Source organism: Hemitrygon akajei, chromosome 2 (assembly GCF_048418815.1).
Source record: "Hemitrygon akajei chromosome 2, sHemAka1.3, whole genome shotgun sequence".
Taxonomy (NCBI): domain Eukaryota; kingdom Metazoa; phylum Chordata; class Chondrichthyes; order Myliobatiformes; family Dasyatidae; genus Hemitrygon; species Hemitrygon akajei.
The window spans coordinates 182,309,475-182,329,630 of NC_133125.1; the positions used below are offsets into that span (position 1 = coordinate 182,309,475).

Below are 20,156 nucleotides of genomic sequence, written 5' to 3' on the forward strand. Positions count from 1 at the left end.
GCTCTCAAGTGGGACAACTATCGGGCAATTGAAATTCCACAGATACTGATGTATAACTTAAACTTAAATATATGTTTAGCAATTACTGTTTGATATGAACTTTAAAAATTATTCCTTGTAAGAATTTGGTCCCATATCATGTCAGGACTGGATCTGAGAGATTTATTAGAACTTTTGAATCAAAGGTCATGGTTATAAAATGTGCAAATGTCAGAGATTAAGTCTAGACTGGTCAAAGGTCTGGATCTGCTTCCTTACAGTCATACCTCTCTCAGTGCATTCTCTAGGATCTGGTCACAAGTCTCCATTATTCATTCTCCTCAAAGAGATGTTAATGAAGAGACAATAACATTTTACTTCAATATTCTTTGCAAATTAATTAAGCTTCCAAGACTTAAACAGAAACTCACTTTAGTGATTAACAGTATGTGAAATGTTACCATACCCTTATCTGGGAGGTTTCTTTCTATCTTGTGCTAGACCATGGTAATGTTTAAACATGTAATAATTTCCATAAGATTTTGTAGTGCTAATTATGCAATAATTAAGAATGCCTAAAGTATTCACACTACGAAATAGATCATTTTGCAGGTTCCCTTAGCAAAGGAGTCCAATGTAAAATGAGCAGGTCATTGATAACTTTCTGGTTTGCAAAGTTACAGCTTGACTGTCCCTAAGAAATTTCTTGTGAAATGGTTTAACATTAATCTTGTTTTGACTTTTAAATGTTTATCCCCACTCTCAAAGTCAAGACTTTCCATCAGAAAAATGTTCTGATCAACACTGAGACAAGGGCTCCCTCTCAAGGCCACATTAGGAATCCTGAACTACCCCTCTGATAGACACAGCTCCGTAACCATAATCATCTGGTAATTGGCCCAATATCATTATCTGACAAACAAAAACATCTCATATGAACAATTAACATGGGGCATTAAACCTAAAAATACCAATTCATATATTGAGGGAATGGTTTGCATGGCCTGCTTTGGTTTTAAATGAAGAATAGAGTATTCTTGCCTATTCACAATGTTTAACTTGAAAGGAATGTAAGTATTCACTTACAGTATGTTAAATACTTGCTTATATTGTGTCCCTACCAAGATTATCCTGTTTACAACCAAGTCAGCACTGGACAGTGCAATTATATCATTCAGAATTATTTCACCAAAGTGAGACATAAAAATAAGATTTTAGTTGTGCCATAAAGGGCAAGATCACAGCAAGATCCAGACAGGAAAATGTGATAACAGAAGTTTAATATGTGAGACACGGAGAATAATTATTTTCAAAAGCTGTAGATTTCCTCAATAGCACTACTGGGTACAGTAGTTGCATTTGAGAAGCCACAACAGTGCCAGTGCAAATCTTGGAAGTGGTGCATTGGTGGATGTGACAGTGAATGACCCTCTGCTCCTAGGCTTGATACATCAGAAACATTATAAAATCTGTAATGAAAACCACAAACTTTCAGATCCATTTGTATTCATGCTATTTTTCATAGATTTTGGATTCTTCAATACACAAAGCTGTGTGACTGTACAATTATTTAACTGCATAGATAGGCTTGACTTGGAGCAAATGCAGAACTAGTTCACTGATTTTTAGGAAGAGAAGATTGACATATGAGGCCGGTCTGCACCTTCCAGAGTTTAGAAGAATGAGAGGTGGGTCTGTTGATGCATGTGAAGGATTGAAAGTAGAGCACTGACAGGCAGTTTTGTCAGGATGAAGCAGCTAGAGTGAGGGTGCATGATCTCAGGATTAGAAACAGCTCTGAGGTGTAAAGAACAATTTTGTTTGGAGAGTTGTAAGTATTAGGAATTATTTACCAACAAGGATTGTACTTCTCAGATCCCAATAAGTACATTCAACAGAAAACAATAGATGTTCGGACTCTAAAGGACTCCAGGGATATGGATATCTGATAGAAATATAAAGTTGGATGAGACATGACCTCATTAAATGGGGGAGCAGGTTTGAGCCACTGTAAAGCTTACTCCTGCTTCAATTTCTTATTTTCACGGTGGTGTTTGTTGATGTCTCTTTCTGTCAAAGGTTGGATTTTACCTTCTATAATGCATAATTTAAAGAGTATAAGTTATGCAATTAGTTTTCTTTGTTTTCGATGACATCAGGCCAGTGCATCCGGATGCCAGAGGTCACCTCAGTGAGGCATTGACAGAAGACACTGGGGTTGGTACTAGTGTTGCAGGAAGTCCATTACCACTCACCACCGGCAACGAATCTCTTGATCTGGCTATCATTAAGCACCTACAGCATTCTGAACATCTGTTCCAGGTAATGCAATCACTTCATTTATTAATTGGTATTTGATGGGACTTTTGATGGTTTAACTAAACAACTGTAGCAGAGATTTACCCTGCCTGTGCACATCTCACCTCTAACCTACAAACAAGAGAAAATCTGCAGATTCTGGAAATCAAAGCAACACATGCAAAATGCTGGAGGAACTCAGCAGGCCAGGCACCATCTATGGAAAATGTACAGTCGACACTGGTGACCTGAAGTTACTCCAACTTAAAGACCCCAGTGTTGTCTGGTCTTCGGACAATGTAATGGAAGAGCTTGGCCCCAAACCTCCATTGAAAGGCTTTTACAGCTGGTAAAACTTTAGTACCAGTTTCGCTAGCTAACAATGCTCCTGGCACAATTTGAATGTTTCTGAATTTACATTAAAATGAAAATTAAAATCATCAAGTTACTTCAATAAGATAAAATAACAATATCAACTAAAACATTAAAGAGAAAACAGACAAAACTCAGGACATCAAAAAGAACATGTTCGCCATCTTCCTTACTATCCCACAGAATCTGGCACTGGATGCACAGGGTAGCTGCTAGGAAATTTGAATAAATTGGAGCTGCTCTGCTGGGCTGTACGTAGAGTCTACTGATGAAGTGTATGGAAAGGTACACCGATAGCTTCCTCACATGGCTACATAGGCATGACAGTCCTGGCTTGCTAGTCCCAGTTGACTAGAGTGGAATGGAGTGGAAAGTCATTATCCTGAGATTTTCTTTCAGGCTACTGATCAAAGTTATCCAGATCCTGTTCAAGTGACTGCATCACAATTGGCTCAGACGAGCTAACCAAAGTTCTGTGCTATACAGCTCCATAACTCTATGATCCTAAATAATTACTAACTAAATATGGCAACAAAACTTTGTTAGTGTGAATAAGCAGGCTCTTTCCTTATACTTAAGATAGTTCATCAACACATGATGATAACTGACATGGACACAGCTTCTGAGGTATGGTCCTTACATCTAAAAGCTTAGGACAGCCGCTAACACATTAGGTGTAAAATTACTGCAGTCACCAATGCAAAGCCTTATGGGGATTAGGTCTCCATCTAAGCACTAAAGTTGGATCAGCTTAGGTGAATTTTCCGGTGAGAAAAAGTTATCCATGAAAGAAAGAAATAACATATAGCTGTTAGAAATAGTGGGAATATGCATTATAATGTGTCACTTGCTCTTACACTATTAAAGAGGATATTCTAATTTTGGAGGAGCATTAATATACCACATTATAGTCAGGACTAATTAAAATGAACAAAGTAATTTTAACAATATTTTTGCACTTAACAGCAACTTCTATCGTTTGAAGAATATCCAGTCATTCGGGATAGTCTCCTGGATAAGATTTCTCAACAGACCTGTGTGTTAGAAAACTTGACTGAACTCAGCTTGGAGAAAATGGGGAGCAGTGATCCTGTTTTAGACGGTTAGTAATAGCAGAAATCCTTTATGGAACCAGAACTCTGCTTTAAAGTTGACATCCACTAGTCACAGATGAATGCATTCATCTCAGGAAGAAGCTCTTCTCCCTCCTCTCTCTTCACGCTCAGTCCACACTAGGGGTCTTTGCTCAGTGGAGCCATTGTAGCTTTTTGACACCTGCTTCCATCACAATTCAAGTTTCTACAAAGTACTTGGTCTGTGCTGGGGACATACTCAGAACACACAGGCTTCATTAGTCAGGTCATTACTCCTTATAAATTCTACAGGCACCAGGCAGGAAAATTATCCACCCATTTAAATAGGTAAGGCATGAAGTAGATAGCCCTAAAGTAGGAAAATGGGATTAGAGTAGCTAAGCAAAAGGTCAGGCAGGGCCGAAGGGACTGTTTTTGAGTTGTACGACTCAATGACACCTCTGGTGTTGACCCACCAATTTGTGTTACAGATACTCTGCTTTGATTTAAAGTTGTGCACCTCAATTTTGTCTTCATCACACAGAGTTTGGTCGAATAGTGTAGAACAGTGTCGAAAAGGCAAAGTGTAGAAGAATCCCCTAGCAGGAAGGGATCTTGTGAACCTGGTCATTTTAGTAAAGCTGAAGAATGGATATATAGACATAGCAGTTTTCTTTGAGGTCTCAGATCCATGTCGGCTGTCAAAACAAGCTCCAGCTGTATTTTGTTCTCCTCTACTGAGGCTGGAGCTGTATTCTTTTCAAGATTAGAGGAGTCAAGGCTGACCTTACTGAACATATCTGATTCCTAGTGGTCTTGACTTGGCATAAACTCAGATTATTTCCACCAACAGGAAAGTCTTAAATGATAGGCTATACAAGATTTAGGGCCATTCATTTCAAACTGAAGTGTTTAGGAATGGGGCAAATCTTTAGATTTTTCTACCCCAGAAGGTTGTGGCAGTTAGGTCACTGGGTGTATTTAAGGAGAAAATAGATTTTTTTTTGTAAACTGATGGAATTGAAGGCAATTGGGAATTGGAGTTGAGGGCAGATCAGTCATGATCATACTAAATGGGTGGCAGGCTTGAGAGGTCAGATGATCAACTCCTCTTATTTTTCTTGCATCCTTCTGCGTCCGATAGTTTGTTTTTTATGTTATCGTGTTTCCACTTTCTATTGACCCATATTATTTATCCTGTTTCTACAGTTCCTTCACTCCTACAGAAACATCCAGAATTGCAGTACACCTGGTTGGAGAGTTCCTGCACCGGAAATGCATTTTATGTACCAGCGGACAGACTGATGAATCAAATAAGAATCCATTTTGGTGAAAATGCGGACAAGATTAGTCCCGGTCATTGTGAAACAGGTACAGCAAATTTCTGTCCTTCTGGTTCAATGTTTACCTGCCTATTAAGGAAATGATTGTGCATGAATGGAGGAGTCAAAAGATAAAGCATTCAGCAGGTTAGACAGCAGTAGAAATTGAAAGAAAAGTAACTTTTCAGGACACTGTCTTTTTCTCTGTGGACGTTGCTTGACATTTTGGGTCGCTCTGTCCTTTTTCACTTTTGTTTCAGATTCGCAGAACCTCCAATTGTCAATGTAAGGATCTCCTCTCCAAGTAGTTTAGAAGTAGTATTTTGAAGGGTAAAGGATATTACTCTCGACCATATAAAGGAAGGTTTTAATTTAACCAGCACTCTTCCAAAGTTCAGAAAGATCTGAAATGTGGATGGAGCTGAGGCAGGTAGCAGTGCATGTCAAGGGTGGCAAAGTAACATTTCTGAATGCTGGTAGTGGGGTGACTTTGGATAGCTGTTGGCTTCACAGCAATCTCCTAAATGCCACTGTATCTCTTGATGGAGGTCTCTGCCACACCGTGAATGCCTGCTGAAGATATGCATCTGAATTTCTTCATTATTTAGTGAGCTACATCAGCACGGCAGTGTAACTGGTCATCAGGAAGTAGGTACAGGAGCCTCAGGACCCTCACTTCACCTCACCACCAGCCTCAGGAACAGTTATTACCACTCAGTCATCTGGCTCTTGAACCAGAGGGGATAACTTCACTTGCCCCATCGCTGAACTGTTTCCACTGAATTGGATAGACATTCAAGGACTTTTCATCTCATTTTCTCATTATTTATTGCTTATTTATTATTATTATTATTGTTGTATTTTTTCAGCTCAAGCTGGTTAAACCTGAGGTATGGGCATAGCCAAGCAGGCTTATTTCTCAATTATTAGGAACTTTTGGACTATTCTAATGGTGTTTAGTATTGTGGCTTTATAGAGATTTACACAGGTATTAATGTGTAGCCCTAATTGTTTAAAGCTATTGTGTAGTGACTTTGGAATGATGCCAGTTGTAGATATTACTATTGGGAACAATGTATACCTTGTTCATGTTCCAAAGTGGCTGGTCTGGGATACTGATGATGAAGGAATTCAATAATGGCAACCTCACTGAATTTTCGACAGAGTTGGTTGGACTGTCTGGAGATGGTCTCAGACTTTTGTACCACAGAAAAGACATGCAAGCTATCTATTAGCCCAAGACTAGATCTTGTTCAAGATCTAGTTTGTTACCACAGAAGATTTGCAAGTGGGATTGCACTCTGGGAAACCTTTGTGACAGCTCCATATCTAACAGGATAGAAAGAACAATAGTGATAGCTATGGACTGTGTCAAGTGACAATCCTAGGTCCTGGTGAGCTATGTTTAGGAAAAGCATTTTAAGATGCATATAAAGGTTCTTGTAATTAAGCCTAATTTTACTGTTCCCTTGCTGATTTCGCTCCTGTTTTTCTGTTACCCAGCGGTTCAGATACTCATGAATCAGATCCTAGATAAGCCTGAGATGTTTCCTGGCCCCGGTGTGGAAGAGGTGATAACCATCTGGGAGCTTTCCAACTACCTGAGAAGCCTCAACACGTCTGACCTCAGAAGTCACCTGACGCGACTGGCAAATGAAGGTATAAGATTATGTCTGGTTTATTGCTTCCCTGAGCAAATGTTCTATGAACTGAAGCAATTAGCTGTTTCCAAATATTAGAATTATGGTTTTATCATCAACGTCCCATTCCTATTCCACTCTTTTTCTCTTTGACATTCCTTTCTTGTCCTGATGCCTTGCATGCTTCCATATTTCTCCAATGATTTTCTAAATGATGCCCAGTATATAACTGAGTAGATACAATTCATGTCAAGTGCTACTCTTTATGTCTGAAGGCATGGCTTCATTTATAGGAAGATATATAATAAGAGTGAGGAATTCATTAAATGTGCTTCACCAGAGGTAATTTTAATCCAATCTACTCCATTTGGCTGCTTGTCACACGAACTTCCCAGTGTAGAGCAGACAATGTTAAAGGCAGTGTTATGACCATAACCCCCTCCCCCAACACCTTCTTAATAAAGGTTTTCTAGTCTGCTCTACGCTATCAAGCCCATTATTTCTCTAATTGTGCCCTTTTAATAATCTCCCCTCAGGGAAAAAAGGAAGAATTTGTACAGCACCTTCCATATAAACAAAAAGGTGCCAGAGAATGGGCAGTAACATCATGAAGGATCCCACATACCCTGCTCGTGGGCTCTTTGTCCCACTCCTACCTGAAAGGAGGGCACATAGTATGCATGCCAGGACCACCAGACTCAAAAAAAGTTACTTTCCCCAAGCAGTAAGGCTGATCAACACCTCTACCCACTAACTCCACCACTACATTATTATTTCCTGTCAGTCACCTTACATACAGCTTTGTGTCAATTTATGGACATCCAATCAATCTACATATATGAGCTATCTTATGTATTTATATTCATTGTGTGTTTTTTAATGATCATTATTGTGTTCTTTATCTTTTATGTTTTGTTTTGTGCTGCATTGGATCTGGAGTAACAATTATTTCACTCTCCTTACACTTGTGAACAGGAAATGACATTAAACAAACTTGAATCTTGAACCTTTAATCATGTGGCCATTTCATTACTTTTGAACTGTAATCATTGGGATAACAAAGCAACAAATAAGACCCCATAAAAATAAGATGACCAGCCATTTAAGTTTGTTTGTGTCATCAGGAATCCAATATGACTGTCAGATCTTCTATATGATAAGAATGAACTCTTGAATCTCAGTCTACCTCATCTTGCACTTTTCAAAATCTGTGGCCGTTTCCCTTGTTTCAAAATCTGTGGCCGTTTCACTTGTTCAAAATCTCTCCCATCTCCCTCGGCTCCACACATAGCTGACCACCCTGATTCTCTAAGGGACCAATTTTACCCCTCACTATCCTCTTGCTTTTAATATAACTGTAGAAACCTTTCGGATTTACTTCCACCTTATTTGCCAAACCAAACTCGTATCTTCTTTTAGCTTTTCTAATCTCTTTCTTAAGATTCCTTTTACATTCTTTATATTCCTCGAGCAATTCCTTTACTCCATGCTGCCTATATCTATTGTAGACATCCCTCTTTTTCTGAACCAAGTTTCTAATATCTCCCTTAAATTCAAGATTTCTATCTCCTGTTGTATTTCCAGTGTATCCGATGATGAGCACAGTCTTCCATCTGCTTCTCTCCTCCACTGTCTTTGCTTTGGTTAAGACAATTGTAAAGATTGCTTTGCCTTAACCCTCCTTTTTTGATACCGAGTATGAAGTGGACTACCTTAACCTCTGGGTACAAACAGAAGTGGCTGCCAAACTCACGATGATGAGGATGGAGGGTGCAACTCCTCCATCCTCATCATCGTTGATTGCCTGAAAAATAAATCTACGAGTATCATCATCTCTGCCCAGAGCATCCCATTGACAATTTGCCTTATGGGCTCAGCTACTAGAGAGCATTGACCATCTTCAAGTGATTTGAAATGGTTAATATGATATTGTAGCAGTGTGGCTACACGCAGCGCTGAAATAATGACAAGGAGCCGGTGAGCTGCAGTTGCAAAAGAGGTTTGTTCAAACTTCGCTGTCTCGCTTTAAAGCTTTCCTGATCCCGCCCTCCCCGTATTCACAGTCCCGTCCTGCGCCGGGCTTTTCCCCTTGCTGGTGAAGCAGACTTGACGCCCCCTTTGGGACCGGCCTCAATGCCGGCGCGCGCCACTTTGTGAGCCGGTTCGAGTGCGCTGGGAAGTGGGTCGCCACATAACCCCCCCCCCCGCCCCCAGAACCGGCGATACACCCCCCAATGTCCACAGTCTGGGTCGGACTCTGTTTGGGACGTCTGCCTCTGCGCCGCGGTGCCTGAATCTCGACCGGCTGCGCCAAGTCCACCTGGGCTGGTTTGAGTCGGTCCACCGTGAAAACCTCCTCTTCCCCCCAATGTCCAGCACGAACGTGGACCCGTTGTTTCTGATCACCGTAAACGGCCCCTCGTCGGGCCGCTGTAGCGGTGCCCGATGTCCGCCCGTCGTACAAAAACGAACTTACCGTTTTGCAGGTCATTGGGTACGCAGGTCGGGTTCTGCCCATGCTGCGAAGTGGGTATGGGGGCCAGGTTGCCGAGCCTCTCGCGTAGTCTGCCCAGGACTGCTCCGGGTTCTTTCTCTTGCCCCCTTGGGGCTAGTATGAACTCTCCCGGGATGACCAGGGGCGCGCCGTACACCAACTCGACCTCTCTGGGAGCCGTGCGGATTCTAAGCAGGACCCAGGGAAGCTCGTCCACCCAGTTAGGCCCTTTCAGGCGGGCCATGAGAGCCGACTTCAGGTGACAGTGGAAATGCTCCACCAGTCCTTTCGACTGTGGGTGGTAGGCAGTTATGTGGTGCAGCTGTGTCCCCAAAAGGCTGGCCATAGCTGACCACAGGCTGGAGGTGAACTGGGCGCCTCTGTCGGAGGTAATGTGGGCCGGTACACCAAAGCGAGATACCCAGGTAGCAATCAGTGTCCGGGCGCAAGATTCGGAGGTGGTGTCGGTGAGCGGGATCGCCTCTGGCCATCTTGTGAACCGGTCCACGATAGTGAAGAGGTGCCGCGCTCCGCGCGACACTGGCAGGGGGCCCACGATATCCACATGAATGTGGTCGAAACGCCGGTGGGTGGGGTGGATCTGCTGCAGCAGGGCTTTGGTGTGTCGCTGCACCTTGGCTGTTTGGCAGTGCATGCACGTTTTGGCCCATTCACTGATCTGCTTGCGGAGTCCGTGCCAAACGAACTTGTTGGAGACCATCCGGACGGTTGTCCTGATGGAGGGGTGCGCTAAGTTGTGAATGGAGTTGAAAACGCGGCGCCGTCAGGCTGCCGGGACGATGGGGCGGGGTTGGTCGGTGGTTCCGTCACAGAGTAGGGTCCTCTCACCTGGGCCTACTAAAGGTAAGCGGTTTGTGGTCCGTGAACGCGATGAAGGGCCTACCTTCTAAGAAGTACCTGAAATGCCGGATTGCCAGGTATAGCGCCAACAGTTCCCGGTCGAAAGCACTGTATTTGAGCTCCGGTGGTCGTAGGTGTTTGCTGAAGAACGCCAGGGGTTGCCAGCGACCCGCGATGAGCTGCTGCAGTACCCCACCGACTGCCGTGTTGGATGCGTCCACTGTGAGGGCGGTAGGGACGTCCGTTCTGGGGTGCACTAGCATCGCGGCGTTTGTCAAGGCTTCTTTGGTTTTAATGAAAGCGGCGGCGGACTCCTCGTCCCAGGTAATGTCCTTCCCCTTACCCGACATCAGGGCATGATTCGGGCAGCTGAAGGGGGGAAACGGTGGTAGAAATTCACCATACCCACAAATTCCTGAAGGCCTTTGATTGTGTTGGGTCGGGGGAAATGGCGCACCACGTCTACCTTGGCGGGCAGAGGAGTTGTCCTGTCTTTAGTAATCCTGTGGCCCAGGAAGTCGATGGTGTTGAGCCCGAAATGGCATTTGGCCGGGTTGATCGTTAGACCGTAGTCACTCAGCCGGGCAAAGAGTTGTCGGAGGTGGGACAGATGCTCCTGACGACTGCTGCTGGCTATGAGGATGTCGTCCAAATAGATGAATGCGAAGTCCAGGTCACGTCCCACCGCGTCCATTAACCGCTGGAATGTCTGTGCGGAATTCTTCAGGCTGAACGGCATGCGGAGGAACTCGAAAAGGCCGAACGGGGTGATGAGAGCCGTTTTGGGGACGTCGTCCAGATGCATCAGGATTTGATGGTATCCCCGGACGAGGTCTACCTTGGAGAAGATCCGTGCGCCGTGCAGGTTTGCTGCAAAGTCCTGAATATGCGGCACAGGATAGCGGTCAGGTGTTGTAGCCTCGTTCAGCCTGCGGTAGTCGCCGCATGGTCGGTCTCCAGCCCCCTGTTGCTTCGGGCACCATGTGCAGGAGGGAGGCCCATGGGCTGTCGGACCGCCGTATGATCCCCAATTCCTCCATCCTCTTGAACTCCTCCTTCGCCAGTCGGAGCTTCTCCGGGGGAAGCCTTCGAGCACGGGCGTAGAGGGGTGGTCCCTGGGTCGGGATGTGGTGTTGTACGCCGTGTCGGGGCATGGCTGCCGTGAACTGTGGTGCCAGAACCGATGGGAAATCCGCCAGGACTCTGGTGAAGTAATTGTCGGACAGCGTGATGGAGTCGAGGTGTGGGGCCGGCAACTGGGCTTCACCCAGGGAGAACGTTTGAAAGGTCTCGGCGTGGACCAGTCTCTTCCTTGGCAGGTTGATCAGTAGGCTGTAAGCCCGCAAAAAATCCGCTCCCAGGAGCGGTTGGGCTACCGGCGGCCAGTGTGAACCGGCTGGAGCCGAGATGTAGCCGCACCGTACGGGTGCCGTAGGTCCTTACTGTGCTGCCGTTCACGGCCCTCAGGGTGGGACCCGGTGCCCTGTTGCGGGTGTCGTAACTCGTCGGAGGTAAGACGCTGATCTCGGCTCCAGTGTCGACCAAAAAGCGGCGTCCCGACCGCTTGTCCCAGACATACAGGAGGCTATCCTGATAGCCAGCCACCATAACCATCAGCAGCGGCTGGCCCTGGTGTTTCCCGGGAACTTGCAGGGCGGGCTACAGCGGCGGGCTTCTGCGCCCCACCGCTGGTGGTAGAAACACCATTATTCGTTGGGCTCCTCACCCCTGCCTCTGGGGTTAGTGGGCTCTGCGGCCGGGCCTGGTCCGGTTTGCTGCTGGGAGCGTGGCCTGGTGATCTGTGAGATGGACGCCCCACTCTCCTTCTTGGCTTTCCACAGCAAGTCCGCCCGGGCTGCCACCTTCCGGGGGTCGCTGAAATCCGCGTCGGACAGCAGCAGGCATATGTCCTCAGGCACCTGGTCCAGGAATGCCTGCTCAAACATGAGGCAGGGCTTGTGACCTCCGGCCAGGGACAACATCTCATTCATTAAAGCCGATGGAGGTCTGTCTCCCAAACCATCCAGGTGCAGTAAGCGGGCAGCCCGCTGGCGCCCTGAGAGTCCGAAAGTCCTTATGAGCCGGGCTTTGAAATCTGTGTATTTGCCGTCCGCTGGGGGAGACTGTATGAACTCTTCAACCTGGGTGGCTGTGTCCTGGTCGAGGGAGCTCACCACGTAGTAGTAACGTGTGGCATCCGAGGTTTTCTGCCGAATGTGGAATTGGGCTTCTGCTTGCTGGAACCATAGGTGAGGTCGCAGCGTCCAGAAGCTTGGCATTTTCAACGAAACTGCATGAACAGATGGAGCATCGTTCATCCTCGGCCCAAATATCGTTTGGGCCGTCGGGGTCACCAATTGTAGTGGTGTGCTACACGCAGCTCTGAAACAACGACACGGAGTCGGTGAGCTGCAGTTGCAAAAGAGTTTTATTCAAACTTGGCGGTTTCGCATTAAAGCCTTCCTGATCCCGCCCTCCCCGGGCGGGAATGCTGTAGGGGTCGCGTATTCACAGTCCCGTCCCACGCCGGGCTTCTCCCCTTGCCGGTGAAGCAGACTTGGCGCCCTCTTTGGGACCGGCCGCTTTGTGAGCTGGTTTGAGTGCGCTGGGAAGTGGGTCGCCACAATATCAACCTGACTTACTTGGAGCAGTCTGGATTTGATAAACTGATGGACTGTCTCTCTCAACGACATCGTACAGTCCCACAAATCTCGGAGTTGTAAAAGGGCCTGGTTGATGTACTGAGATCATAAACTTCTGTCCTATCTCCAACTCACTCGGTTTTGTTCACACATCAAAATAAGCTTTACTCTGCTGTTTCATCCGTCCCGTGTTATGGGCTGCAACATAATGGGCTTCCTTTATAGTGTCGATGAATTGCTGCACCCACTTGTCCTTTACAATACTATCACACTCAGGCTCCGATAACTCTAGCCCAACCAGGAATTCTAACCCTCTCATTTCTCTCCCGCTCTTCAACTTCAAAGGTGTAAAAAGAAGCTTGAGTGGTACGGATTACCACAAGGACTTGGGGTTAGACATTGACCCATATGGCCCTGTGTTGCTTAGCCATTTTAGCTAACATTCTCCTTAAAGTTCTGTTCATCCGTTCAACAATTCCACTGACTGGGGTCGATAAGGGATAAGAAACCTCTGCTTTACCTCAAACAGTCTCATCAGATTTTGCATCACTTTTACAGTGAACTGAGGCCGTTGATCTGATTCTAAACTCCTTGGCAATCCCCAATGAGTAAAGACTCTCTTGCTGAACTTGTCACACTTGTCCTTCACCCTTGACCTAATCAGGTCACCTAAGAGGCTCCACTACAGCCTATTCCTGCATTTGGTGAACCCTTTTCTAAAGTTATTGTGGATTGTGTTGGCCCATTGCCAAAGACTAGAGCTGGCCATCAGTATTTGCTAACCATTATGTGTACAGCATCTAGATCTCCAGAACCAATATCTCTCAGGAATATCAAAGCTCCAACTGTGTCGAAGGCTCTCATAAAATTTTCCACCCTATTTGGTTTGCCAAAAGAAATCCAGTCCGATCAAGGATGTAATTGTATGTCAGGGTTATTCCAGCAGGTAATTTACGAACTGGGAGCCAAACAGATTACGTTTTCTGCACACTATCCAGAATTCCAAGGGGCTGCAAAAGATTCCATTCTACCTGCAAAATCATGATTAGGACCTTCTGTTTTGAAAATGAGAAGGATTGGGATGACGGAGCTCACTTGCTTCTATTTGCAGGAAGGGATTCTGTGCAAGAGTCCCTAGGCTTTAGCCCCTTAGAGCTTGTATTTGGGCACCAGGTTCGAGGTCCTTTGGCATTGTTAAGAAAGCAATGGACCAGCCAGCAATGACCTGCATATAAATTTGTTGGACTATGTTTTAAAATTCAAGGGCAGATAGCAGAGGGCTTGTAACCTAGCTGGGGAGATTTTAAAATCTGTTCAGAGTAAGATGAAGACCTGGTATGATAAGACAGCCAGAGCTAGGACACTTAAGCCAGGAGATATGGTGATCGTTCTTTTCCCTGTGCAAACAAATCCTCTGCAGGCCAGATTCCATGGCCCCTATGAAATTGTGTCCAAGGTCAATGATGTCGATTATGTTGTCAGAACTCCAGATAGAAGGAGGCCAACACAGCTCTGTCACATTAACATGCTTAAGCCGTACTATGAAATGCCAACTGCAGTTGTAGCGGCTGCTGTGAAGTGGGATGGATCTGGGCTCTCTGAAGATTTTCTGGATGACCCTTCTGAGGCCACTTTAAACCAAACATCGTTCCGGCTAGATTGCCAAATTCCATTATTTAGAAAACCTTGATGAAAAACTGGCTCATTTACAACCAGATCAGCAACAGCAAATGAAGCAGTTATCATGAAATTTCAGGATCTGTTCCCTGATGTTCCAAAACGAACAACAGTGGCCTCACATGGTGTAGATGTTGATGATGCTAAACCTATAAAATAGCATCCTTATCGCATGAATGTTGAAAAGTATAAACTTGATGATCAAGAAATTGAGTATATGTTAGAAAATGGTATTATTAGGCATTCTACTTCAGATTTGAGCTCATGCTACCTAAACCTTATAGTAGTATCAGGTTTTGCACTGATTACAGAAAGCTGAATGCTATAACGAAAACGGATGCTTATCCAATCCCTAGAGTAGATGATTGTGTAGACAAGGTTGGAAAAACTAAGTTTCTTACAAAAATCGATCTGTTAAAAGGGTATTGGTGTGTTTCATTAACAGACAGAGGTAGAGAAATTTCTGCATTTTAACACCTTCTGGGTTATATAAATACAATGTTCTGCCATTTGGAATGAAAAATGCTTTGGGAACATTTCAGAGAATGATTAATTCTGTAATTCAAGGGTTAGAACATACAGCCGCCTATATTGATGACTTGGTCACAGGAAATGACACATGGGAAGCCCATATCTCTGCAGTAGAAAAGCTGTGTGAAAGGCTCTCAAAGGCCAACTTTACAGTTAACTTAGATAAGAGTGAATTTGGCCATGCCACTGTGACCTATCTTGGTTACATTGTAGGTCAGGGCAGGTTGGCTCCTGTTCAGGCAAAGGTTCAGGCTGTCTCTGAGTTTCCAATTTCATTTGATAAGAACGCTCTTAGAAGATTCCTAGGACTGCTCAGGTATTATCTCAATCTCTGTAAGAACTTTGCTGATATTGCCCTTCCATTGACTAACATCCTGACGAAGGGTGAGAAATTTGTTTGGACAGAGCCTTGTCAGAAGGCATTTGACAAATTGAAGACCATCTTGTGTCATCAACCTGTGCTCAGGTCACCTGACTTTGAAAAGCCATTTTCCATAGCAGTGGATGCCAGTGACGAGGCTGCAGGAGAAGTGTTATTACAAAGAGATGATCATGATGACATTGACCATCCTGTGGCATACTTTTCAAAGGAACTCGATAAACATCAAAGAAACCATTCCACAATAGAGAAGGAATGATTGTCACTTGTTTTGGCTTTGCAGCATTTTGATGTTTCCATCTGTACAGCGAGACAGTGAGTTGAGTTGAGTGAGTTGAAGAGATCACTACAGCAGTGGCCGTTCCCAATATTTCTCTGTGTCCAGAAGATTGTGATAATTTGTGGCACACAGTGCATATTGGATAAGTGACTGTCAATTTGTATGATCCATACTTGGATTTCTGGAGTATTCTGTGGCAACCACTTTTTGTTGATCCATACATGGATTCGGGTGTGTTACGTGGCAACCACTTGTGTTAAGGTATACTCCGTGACTGTCACCTTGTGATATCCCTACGTGGATCTTGGAACTCAGGTGTCACTTTGTTATCCCTGCATGGACTCTAGTATTTCAGTGATGACCACTCGACTTCTGGAATCTTCTGTGACTGTCACCTTGTTACCCCTGCGTGGATCCAGTCTGATCACTTGTCCTCTGGAATTTATGAACCCTTCCTCACAGACACCTGTACCTGTTCCCGTGGATTCCGGAACTTTCTGGATAGCCATCCTAGGACTCTGTTTGAGTGAGACTTGGGAAGAACTGTTTCCAGGCTTCCACAGTTTGTGAGCTAAGATGCATTGCACTGCTAATTTTTGGTTAGGGAAGCAATTGTTTTAATTGTCTATATATTGGGTAGATCTTGAAAATATATTTGTTTAACATTAAAATCTGTGTCTGTGGTCTATGGCTGCTGGCACGTAACAAGTAGGAGATTGAACTGAGCTAAGGGACAGTGTGCAAATGGTAAAGAGGATGTTGAAGGATCGATCCTCAGGGAGTTTGAGTTATCATTGGGCAGGAATGGAAGGAGAGGACACTGAAGATGATTTTCCATCTATTACATAACAAATAGGATGGAACCCAGCAAGGTCAGACATATCCACCTGGAGAACAAATAAAATCCTAATTCAATGATTCAATAAGGTTAAAGGTGCAAGTTAATCAATGAGGAAAACACTTTTGATGTAGTGTACGTGGATCTTAGTGAGGAATGAAATTTGAAATCCTGATGTGGGCTGATACTGTCGTGTGGTCGGGTTGGAAAGTGACAGATTTGAACATCAGAAAATTGAAAAACAATAAGGATTTTGGAGCAGCAAGAGAATGATGATGGGAGCAGAAATTTGCAAAGACTGTGGTTATCTTTGGGCTTGGTTTCATACAGTGGGGTGAAAATGGAGATTCAATAGCAGGTATGACAATACCTGAAGGAGAAACTATTGAAAATGTCAGTAAACATTGAGACTGAAAGGGAAATAGGTAGATTCAAATGAGTAGAGAGGGTAGCGGTAGGTGTATATGTGTGTGTTCTGTGTTTATAAATGACATACAGAGACTTTTTTGATGTTGCACTTGGAAAGGAGGTAATACAGAATCCCCACCATTGACCACATCGACACAGAGCGCTGTCACAGGAAAGCAGCATCCATCATCAAGGACTTCCACCTCCCAGGCCATGCTCTCCTCTCGCTGCTGTCATCATACCGGAGCTTCAGGACCCACACCACGAGGTTCATGAACAGTTACAGGTGTCCCCCGCTTTACACCACTTTGCTTTTATGAAAGACCTACATTTGTACCTGTTTTTACTAACTGAAAGAAATCTGAAGAGGATTTTCGCTTTTACTAAGAAAGGCGCCCACTTTAAACTTGTGTTCACCCTGAGAAAGACTACCATGACCGTGAAGCCTTGCGCGGCCAGGTGTGTGCGCATGCGTATACACGCATATTTTTTTCTCTACAAATCGTTTTTTGGCTAAATCTTCCCAATTCTGGTAAGTGAAACTACACTGTACATACATTATTTCTACTTTATATAGAAAAAAAGGTGCCCATGTTAAACTTGTGTTTACCCTGAGAAGACTATCATGACCGTGAAGCCTTGCACGGGCAGGTGTGTGCGCATGCGTGCACGTGCCGATTTTTGGTATGACTTGGTAGGTTATTTTTTGGGTCTGGGAACACGTGAAAATGTTTCCCACATAAATTAATGGTAATTGCTTCTTTGTTGTACGCCATTTCGGCTTACAAAAGGTTTGATAGGAACGCTCTACTTTCAAATAGCGGGGAAAACCTGTATTACCCTTCAACTATCAGACTCTTAAATCAGAGGGAATAACTTAACATGAAAAAATCTGCAGATGCTGGAAATTCAAGGCAACACACAAAATGCGGAGGAACCCAACAGGTCAGTGCCTTCTGCACCCACGCTGAGCTCATCGACTTCATCAACTTTGCCTCCAACTTCCACCCTGTCCTCAAATGTATTTGATCTATTTCTGATATCTCTCTCTCCCCTTTCTCAATCTCTCTGTCTCTATTTCTGGAGACATTCTATCCACCAAGATCTTTTATAAGTGGTGGATACGTGGAATGCACTCCCATTGACAGTGGTGGAGGTGAATACAATAGCGTCTTTTAAGAAACTCTTAGATAGGCACATGGAACTTAGAAAAGTAGAGGACTATGCGGTAGGGTAATTCTGGGCCATTTCTAGACTAGGTTACATTGTGGGCCAAAGGGCCTGTAATGCGCTGTAAATTTCTATGTTCTATAATCTCACTAATACACACAACTACCTGCACTATAGCTCTTCCCACTCTGTCAGGTAAAAACTGCCGTCCACTTCTCTCAGTTCTTCCATCTCCACGGCATCTGCTCTCAGGATGAGGCTTTTCATTTCAGAACTAATGAGATGTCGGCCTTCTTTAAAGAAAGGGGCTTTCCTTCCTCCACCATCAATGTTGCCCTCACCCACATCACTTTCATTTTGTGCATGTCTGCCCTCACCCCATCCTCTCACTTCAATACCAGGGATAGGGTCTGTTCTCCTCACCTACTCCCCATTAGCCTCTGCATCCAGCACATAATTGTCCGTAACTTCCACCATCTCCTACGGATTCCCACCACCGAGTACATCTTCACCCCCCCACTTTCTGCTTTCTACAAGGATCGCTCCCTGTGCGACTCCCTTGTCCACTCATCCCTTGCCACTGATCTCCCCCAGTACTAATTCTTGCAAGCAGAACAAGTGCCACATCTGTCCCTACACCTCCTCATTCCCTCTATTCTGTCGTCTTCTGCCCTCTATTAAATTCCCCCTCCCCCAGCCCTTTATCTCTTTCACTAATCAACTTCCCAGTTCTTAACTTCACTCCGTCCCCCTCTCACCTTGTCCTTCTTCCTCCCCTCCCCCCACCTCTTCCAGGTGTAAAGCCCTGGTTCACACCTTTACTGTTGGGTTGTCGGTATTTCATTCGGCAGCTCGGCTTTCAGCCTGGTTAGGTCATTGTTGAAGATAAGGGATGATGTGAAAAGTGTGCCAGGAGATTTTCTGATGAGGGACAGTAAGGTTGTGCTTGGGTTTTTTTTTGTTTGAGAGGAGATGAAGAGGGAAGATGCTGGGGAGAACCAGCCGTAACATATGATCTGGTGGGAGACCTGATTGGTCAAAATGAACTGTGAGCAACGTTCAGAAGGTGTGTGTCCTTTCACGTTGACCGAGGACCCAGCGTGTGAGTGACAGAGAAGTTCAAGATGAGCTCCAACTTGTGCACATTTAACTGTTTAATTAGAATGGGCCCTTTTCTTTGTGTTATTATTTATTAACCCTTCAGTTAAGATTCATAAATATGATTCCTTTAATCGTACGCAGTGTACTGTCTGTTATTTTGTGGCATTAATTTGTAACAGGGTAGTAATTGACACAGCACCCACACAGGTCTGGGGTGGGATCAAGCACGCCTCAATCTCACGAGTTCGGTGGGGCCAGAGGTTGTCTTTCTTAGACTTACGCAGCCTAGGAAACCGGGGTGCTTCACACTGATTTCTCATCTTTTTTCCAGTCTTGATGAAGGGTCTCGGCCAGAAACGTTGACTGTTTACCCCTTTCCAAGAGAGATGTCTCTTGGATCTGGTGGTGATCGATTCTTTGGATCTGGTTCACCAGTTACCAATGGACTTCCTGTGAACCCTCTCTCTCTCTCTGTGTACTTCCAGATGCCAAACCATTTCTACATTTCAGCCTGCTCCTCGTATATGGAAGTTTCAGTTTGAATCACAATGCCGGTGAGCATCCCAGTGTAGTGATGTTCCAATGTTCAGCTTCTGAACAGTATTCACAGAATAACAATGTAGTTTCACTCCCAAGGCTGGGATTGGTTATTGTCAAGACCATATCAATTGATCATTGACAATGGGTCCTTATTTCATTTGCTGGATGTGTACATGAAGAAACATCAGTGTAGTGGCATGCACATCAGACTGGACTGCAGATTGGGAAAACCCCAGGTTATCAAATGTATTTCCAGAAGCAACAACAAGCTAGTTTTATCTCTCCCAGTGTCTCCACACCTGCCCGTGTCATTGAGCTCACCGTAGCTTCTTCATCCCCGTGCCCTGACGTCTGACCCATCTGTGAGATAGTTGGGTTGCATCACATTGAGGAGGCTCAATATCAACCTGACCAACTGAGGTCCATTTCCATAACCTGCAACACTTTGTTTGTTAATCCTGTGTTGAATCATTTGTGTCGATCTGTTATTTCAGTTTCCATACAGCTTTAATGTTGTTTATTTCTCCACATGGAATCCAGGAGACAAACGC

At 44.7% G+C, this 20,156-nt stretch overlaps 1 protein-coding gene across 1 annotated transcript in view; it reads left to right on the top strand.

Moving 5' to 3' along the window:
* Positions 1 to 13,905, top strand: part of LOC140721536 (rho family-interacting cell polarization regulator 2-like) — a 30,488-nt gene extending 16,583 nt beyond the window's left edge. Inside the window, exons 9-13 of the mRNA XM_073036351.1 lie at positions 2,139 to 2,301; positions 3,616 to 3,751; positions 4,932 to 5,093; positions 6,548 to 6,703; positions 13,793 to 13,905. Coding sequence (XP_072892452.1) covers positions 2,139 to 2,301; positions 3,616 to 3,751; positions 4,932 to 5,093; positions 6,548 to 6,703; positions 13,793 to 13,905 — 730 coding nt within the window. The remainder of the gene's footprint in view (positions 1 to 2,138; positions 2,302 to 3,615; positions 3,752 to 4,931; positions 5,094 to 6,547; positions 6,704 to 13,792) is intronic.
* The last annotated feature ends 6,251 nt before the right edge of the window (positions 13,906 to 20,156 follow it).